Source organism: Tupaia chinensis, unplaced genomic scaffold, assembly GCF_000334495.1.
Source record: "Tupaia chinensis unplaced genomic scaffold, TupChi_1.0 Scaffold000023_1, whole genome shotgun sequence".
In the NCBI taxonomy this organism is placed as follows: domain Eukaryota; kingdom Metazoa; phylum Chordata; class Mammalia; order Scandentia; family Tupaiidae; genus Tupaia; species Tupaia belangeri.
The window spans coordinates 4,556,445-4,563,999 of NW_006159453.1; the positions used below are offsets into that span (position 1 = coordinate 4,556,445).

Consider the following 7,555-nt stretch of genomic DNA (forward strand, 5'->3'; position numbering starts at 1 on the left):
ACGAAGCCTTGGCGTCCGGCCCGCCTCTGCTGCCGCCGCCGGCTTAGCAGGGCCCCAGGGGGGACACGCCGAGCCCGGGAGGGCCCGCGACGTCCCGTGATGTCCCGTGACCGGACGCAGACTTGGTGTCCGGCCCGCCTCTCAACTTTTTTAGTTTTTATATCCACAATTAGTTAGAGCTCCTGGAGAGATCATTAGTATTTCTTCCCAAAACAAGGGAATGGTACTGAGAATCCTGGGTGAAAACCGTTTCTTTTTTTTTTTTTTACTGAATATTGTGATTTTCCTTCCTTTGTGAGAGAAATAGAGGGGGAGAAAGATCAAGAGGAGGGCATGAGAGTTACCAAGGTAGCTATTTCTGGCAGTCCTGCCACGTAATGGTTCTCCTGCAATCACCTGCCTGTTAGCTAGAATTACAGGCAGGCTACACCATCTGGCCAGTTCAGGTTGGCTCGGGAACCAAAGTCACCCTTTGGTGAGACTTCCAACCTTCTAAGAAGTCGTAGTATCTGTGTGCCATCGTGACTGGACCCATGATATGATTGCTCTTGAGTTAAGAACAGGAATATAAAGATAAAGACATACCTTTAGTCTTAAGATGCTGATGATCTTACAGAGATGCAAATAATTAGTAGTTATATTTGTTGTATTAAGAGTTTTCATATGGGAATGAGTAGATAGTAAAATTAAAGATTATAATGATGGTAATAATTATGATAATAGGGGACATGTTTTAATGGTATTATTTAGGTTTTGCAAGGCCAACATTTCAGGAGATACTTTCCATGGAAAAGATTGTTAACCTCACAGATCCCAGGTGTAGGAAGCATAACACACTTGAGGAGCCCCCTGGGGAAGTAGTAGGGTTGGTCAGGAGGGAGTGGGCACTGGGAGAAATCTTGGGCCGGAGGCTTTATTTGGTTTCTGCAGGAGGTAACTTTCAAAGCCTGGTAAACAGAGTGAAGATTGACTAGCCTGAATGAGTTTAGTGAGCTCTGGAGCATAGGAGCTGTGCTAGTTTTCTGGTACCTGGTCTTGGGGTACACAGATAGTGTCCCAGATTGTAAAGCCACATGAAGGAAGTGGTTGTGAGTATACATTTTGGACTGCTTGGTTTGCATATGAAAGATCACTCACATGCAAGTTATTTGTGATCTCTAGACATTAACTAATCTTGGTAGCGGCAGTCCTCTGAGCAATACCTTAGGATGTCAGTGTATGACAGAAAATAAAAGGCATGGGTAAACATAGCGATACATACAGGGCATTCACTTCCTCGCCAAGTATGTTATTCGATGCTTTTTTGGACTACTGTTGTCCATACCATATAGATGAAAAATGCAATATTCCGAGAAGTTAATAAGTTGCCCCTAGTCACATAGCCAGCAAGAGAGAGAGCTGCTAACACAGCGTGGCAGCTATGTCCAACTGGAAGTCAGCTTGGAAACACATTCAAGTATGCAAAATAGGAAGCACTAGGATGAACTGTTCAAAAGATGTTACCCTAGTGAAGAAAGGATACAAGAGCCTCTAGGCAGAAGAAAAAGAAAAAAAAAAAAAAAAAACGCTATTTAAATATATGGAACCAAGGTAGTTGCTATATTTTTAGAACTGCTCATAAATCAGGTGAGCTATAATCTGGGGGCTAGAGGAGCTTTAAATGGGAAGATGGTGATAGGAAGGAGCTGCTATGAAGGGTTCTTATGTCCAACAAAGAGTTTGGGATCATGGCCATACATGGAAGTGAAGCACTAGATCCTATGTAGGATGCACAATTTGCAATGTCGTTTGCAAATACTGTTGAACAATGATTTCCCCAGGAAGGGACTAGATCTTTGAGGCCTGACATTTCCCTGCTCCTTGTTTTTTTCTCAGGCAAATGAAGTGCTCCAGAACTTCCTGCAGTCTCTGGTGCCAATGGAAGACTCCATCCTGCAGTCAGACAAAGCCCTCACTGCTGGAGAGAAGGCCATAGCAGGTACAGGGTGGAGCTCAGTTCCCTAGGGGTGGGTAGGTTCCTGCTATGCCCTCTGGGAAATCTGACAGAAAGACCTTCCTGAACCAAAGAATTCCTCTTCTTCTGAAGAGTGAATACTCTGCCATAATAAAGAGGGCAGCCATGGTTGTCCATCAACCAGTCAGACGATGTCCTTCAATAATAATGTGGAACATGCCTTGATGCTGGGACGATTAGGAGAATTCAGAGTCCCTGTCCACTTTTTCTTTTCTTTTAGAGATTTTCTAAGATGCATATGCTTGCCAGAGAGATAGAGAGACATCACCCCCCCACCCCCACCCCCACCACCGTGGGCCTGGCCACACGGCAATCCCTTCTCCATTCTCCTCTTGGGATTTTGCGCACGCACACACATACACACACACACACACACATAAACACACGCACCTGGTGTGAGTTTAAGCCTTCGGTTCTGGGACTCAAAGGACCGTCAATTACATGGGAGTCCAGGGACATAATCATTACGTCATCTGCTGGCAACACCCCCATTCACTTTCAATGTCCATTTGTCCGTGAATCAGGAGGGTGGCACTCAGGCCTGGGTGTTGTTTTCTTCTCTCTCTAAAACATTTTTGGAACAGCGGAGCGGGCCAAGAAGGAGGCCGCTGAGAAGGAACAGGAGCTACTAAGGCAGAAACAGAAAGAGCAGGAGCAAAGATTGGAGGCTCAAGAGAGAAGCCACCAGGAACACATACACCAGCTGAAGGAGAAGCTGGAGAGGGAGAAAGAAGACTTCCTGAGAGAGCAGGACAGGGTACTGGAACACAAGATGCGGGTAAGTCTGGACAGGGCCCAGGCAGTGCCTGATGGACAATGCATCAGTTACTCTGGAAGGGAAGAGCCCAGATTTGAGCATGCTTAAGATTCCAAGGAGAAAACTAAAAGATTTGTATTTCTTTGAAAACATAAATACTTTTGCGTCCTGTTGAAGCCTGCAAAGGTATAAGACTTCAGAACCTTCTCCAGTGTTAGACCTTGGACGGAACATGTGGCACGCCCCTGCATGGTTGGCTGCTGTCGTGATTAAAGGATGTCCCAACTGTGCCCTCTTAAATAGACGTTCTTCCACTTGTCCTTATGATTCTTGGCACAACTATCAAAGGGACCTGAAATACAGCCATCTGGTCTGAAAGCATCCGATTTAGCTGTGCTGATATGAAATAAGGGAAGTTAGAACCTCTAAATGGATTCCTTTGGTTTCCTTATCTGCCTGAGCCATCCTATCCAACTAGAGTAAAATAAATTCTTGTCTGGACCTGGTGCCTGATTACCCGTGTTAACACAGCATCAGCAGTTCCTGTTGTTTGTGAGATTATTTTGGCCTTGCCAGTTCAGTGGAACCCAGAATTAAGGCAACTCAGTCTGCATTCCTTCCCATAGAGTTTTTGTCATGCAACGAAACTCCTCCCTACCCCCAGTGAGAGGCTACCAGGGAAACTCCCAAAGGTTTAAATCATGGACATTCCCACAATTCAGGTCCAAACTGTGGAAATACTGAAAAACTCTCAAAGAGCGAACTGAGGCAGTAGAGAAAGAGATGCATGTGCTTAGCTGCGGAAGCAGCTCCATACAAACTCTGACTCTCGCTGTTGGGGGTTTCCTCTCTTACAGATCCAAAGAGAAATGCTTATTGAAGGATTCGAAAAAAAATCTGAAGAGTTAAATAAAGAGATAAGACAACTAAAAGAAGAGATTGAAAGAAAACAAAAAGAAGAACCCTCAGGTTTTTTAGGGTTCCTTGATGAAGTTAGCAATGCATTAATAGCAGTAGCACCTTTGCCTGCTAAGCTGGTTGGTTTAGGAATGAAATTTATCAGTTCACATATGAAATAAACTGCAAATTCCTGGTAAGGGAATTATAAAATGAGACTTTTTTTCTTTTAATAGTATAACACCGTGACTCATTTTGAAGTATATGCGTATTAGCTTTTTCATCAAACAAAAGTTAAAAAATATAATTACAAAGAAGTCAAAAAAACAACTAACAAACTCAGTTTTGATTGGATTACTTAACTTTAAAAAGTGGGAACTAAATTAGAAGATCATAAAATTATTCATATAAGACTTAAAGGAAAAAGACAAGTGGCAAGAAAAAGAAAACATTTACAATTTATATTATAGTCACAGAGTTCACTTTTTTGAGCTCTTTTAAATCAGTGAGAAGCGAGCAAAAAGAAAATTCTAAAATAGATAAAAATATGAGAATAAAAGTGTTTAATTTTACTGATAATAAAAGTTGTTCTTGGACCATTCAAGTTGCTGTGCTGGATCCCCAAAGCCAGCTTCACTGTTTGAGTTCTGATTCTAGCAGCTTGAGAATCATACTGGGCGCATGGGCATGCTTGCTCAAAATCCCCAGAGGAGAGTAGAAGAAAAGAGATTTTGGGTGTGGCTGTCCGCTGGGTGGTGATTACTTTCTCTCTCTCTCCCTCTCTCTCTTTCTCTCTCTCTTTCTCTGTCTCTCTTTCTCTCTGGCGACTGCACACATCATGTAGAAAAATATATAAATAAACTTTAAAAAAAGAGTTGTTCTTGTTTTGCTTCTACCATGGGTAAGACCAGAAAGTTCTGACAGGACTCTGGGTGGCGAAGTTTTGGGGAAATAGTCTCTCATATTTGCTAGTGATGGTATGGACTGTTGTAACTACATATCAAAAATTTAAGTACATATCTTTGTCTAGTAATTTCATACTTAGAAATTTACAGACTTATTTACCCAAGTTAAAACCAACATATGCGATAGTACTGCGATGGTACTGTTACTGGACCAGCTATGGATCTGACCCTGTGAAGAACCCAGTTTCAGCTGCCCACCACACACAGGGCCAACAGTCAAGAGGTAAAGGTTGGTGAAAAGGAAAGGTAGCTTTATTCAGGAAACTGGTGACCTGGGAAAATAATGAACTATTGACCAAAGACCACCTCTAATGTCTCAGACTGGGTCAGAGGTTCTAAAAGGTGAGATAAAGAAAGGCGCAGGTGGGCACTACGAGCTCTCCTGCACAGCCACAGGGCAACTGGTTGGCTCCAGAGTTGCTATGTGTAGGGTCAATGCACCCTCAAGGCCAGTCTCTTTTCCTCTTTTCTTCGACAAGTCTGACATCTGGGGGTGTTTAGCTCCCACTGTAAGGCCCACTTCCAGTGAAAACTCAGCAAAGCTGTAATTAGACATTTTGCTATGAGTTAAACAGTAAAGCAAGATCAGTGAAAAAAAGAAAGGGAAGCAAACCATGTTTAAGGGCTAGTCTATTATGCCACATTTAAAATGGAGTTATTTTGGTTCCTTTTCGTAGTTCAGCTACAGTGCTTTTCTTTCTTTGTTTTAGCACCAAGGTCTGGAAACCATGCGAAAATTTCACTATCAGGTACTGATAAGGTAGATCTTGGGGCACACTTAGAAAGGAATACTTATAGCCACTAAATTGAAAGGAAAACTCTATAGTACTAATACAGGAAAATTTCCCAAGGTGTATGTATCATAAGTGAAAAGAAGAAAAACATGCAGAAAGTATGTGGTTGCTACCCATTCTAGTCTGTTATATTCTAATAACAGAAAATACCTAAGTATGTGCAATTTAAGAAGATAGAAAGGGACCAGCAGTTGGCATAATGACTATGTCACTGGACTCCCATGTAGTCGGCTGCGGTTCGAGTCCTGGACCCGGTGGCTTAAACTCACGCTGGGCATGCATGCATGTGTGCCCAAGATCCCAAGAGAAGAATGGAGGAGAAGGGATTGCCGTGTGGCCATACCCCCGGGGGTGGGGGGTAATTTCTCACTTTCTGTCTCTCTGTCTCTCTCTGTTTTTCTGGCAAGCGCACACGCCCTATGAAGAAACCTCTCAAAAAAAAAAAAAAAAAAGAGAGAGAGAGAGAATAGAGGTTTGGATAGAAAGTGAATGTGTGCATATGTGAACGTGTGTGAGAAAGAGACAAGGAGAGAGAATGACAGACACTCTTGACAGGGCTCCATCATGCTATGACCTTCTTCTCCCAACCCTCCAGCTCTTTGGGATCTGAGGTATGTGCAGCCCAACATGTCCAGGCAAACCAGAGAACCAGGCCTGCAGTCAGCCACGTGGCTTCCAGCACTGCAGTTCAGTATGCAGTGACCTCCTCAGTCAGCAGAGTAAAGTTGAGTTCACAGTTTGCAGGGTCAAAGTTTGGGGCCAATCTGGTAAGGGCTGTCCTGTTGGTGGGTCTCAAGGCTGTGCTGAGCATCACATCATGAGACCAGGAGCACACGTCACTGTGTGTTCAGCGTGTGTCTCTGTGCTTGTCTCTCTCGGTCTCTGTGTAAATCCACCAGGAGACAGTCATAAGGGCCCTGCCCTAATCACTTAATCACTCCCAAAGGCCCCATCTTTCAACACTATGAAGGTATTAAGTTTCCTGTTAACACCTTCATGGTCAAATCTCTGGACATGATGGGGGGTGGGCACAAACTATAGTGCCACTAGCAAATTTAGATAAAAATGGATGTGTGCTTATATTTTTAACTACCTCTGGACTGATACAAAGTAAACTAGATCCATGGTTACACAGGAATAGACCTCAATAGCTATGGGGGTAAATGAGAGGAAAAGTCACTTTATAGCATATGTTCTGTCTTTTTTTTTTTTTTTCTTCTTTATTTGGAGAGGTTTTTGCTATAGGGCGTGTGTGCTTGCCAGACAGACAGAGACAGAGAGACAGAAAGCGAGAAGTCACCCCCCAGGGAGGATAGCCATGCCGCAATCCCTTCTCCTCTATTCTCCTCTTGGGACTTTTTTCATTTTGGACAACACATTCTTGGCAATAGAACCTGGATAGCATTTATCAAACACGATAGGGAAAGTTCTCACTCTGCATTATAAAAAGGACAGCCAGATATCAACTGTTACAGAAATGAAATAAGACGGAAAATTTTAACAAACTGTTTAAACTATTTTTTAAAAGAGACTTCCTCCACTGCCAGAGATCTTGAATAGCCTCCTGATCAGTCATCCAGAAGCAATTCTTGACATAATTGATAAACTTGGCTTCCACTTTGGGAAGAGAACCACGTTTTTCTATACTTGCTTGCATTTTTGCTTTAATGTCTTCTACAGAACTAGGTCCTTTTGGTGTTTTAGGTGTTTTTTCCTGTTTTTTGAATGATTCTTGACCTTTTGATCTTGGTGTTGATGGTTTTGAGTCTTTTCTGTTCTGGTTTGATTTTTGAGCATTTTTGCCAGGAGTATCTCGTGTAGATTTCTTCACTGGAGCTTTTTCTTCTGTTTCCTCATCTTCAAAATCATCATCATCATCATCGTCATCATCATCATCTTTGTTGCCATCATCTTCATCAGCAGCAAGTTTTACTTTTTTCTGTGGAACTTTGCTTCCACCTCCAGGGGCAGGTCACTTTCCAGATATACTTGAGAGTTTCACGTCCTCTTCCTCTTCTTCTTCTGACTCTGCATCTTCCTCCACAGCTCCTAAGTGCTGTCCACTAATATGCACAGGCCCTGAACCACACTTCAACCTTAAGACCACAGGGCTTGTTATTTCAAAGCC

General features: G+C 42.9%; 1 protein-coding gene and 1 pseudogene across 5 annotated transcripts in view; one reads left to right on the forward strand and one right to left on the reverse strand.

Annotated features, from left to right (window-relative positions):
* LOC102500892 (guanylate-binding protein 7) overlaps window positions 1-4,522 on the forward strand; it is a 39,029-nt gene extending 34,507 nt beyond the window's left edge. For all 5 annotated transcript variants that reach the window (XM_014586682.2, XM_006140173.3, XM_014586683.2 and 2 more), the window contains 3 exons: window positions 1,876-1,978; window positions 2,599-2,792; window positions 3,629-4,522. In XM_014586682.2, the coding sequence (XP_014442168.1) occupies window positions 1,876-1,978; window positions 2,599-2,792; window positions 3,629-3,850 (519 nt within the window). In that variant the 3' untranslated portion in view covers window positions 3,851-4,522. The remainder of the gene's footprint in view (window positions 1-1,875; window positions 1,979-2,598; window positions 2,793-3,628) is intronic.
* A 2,346-nt stretch (window positions 4,523-6,868) lies between these two features.
* LOC106734607 (nucleophosmin pseudogene) overlaps window positions 6,869-7,555 on the reverse strand; it is a 1,004-nt pseudogene continuing 317 nt past the window's right edge.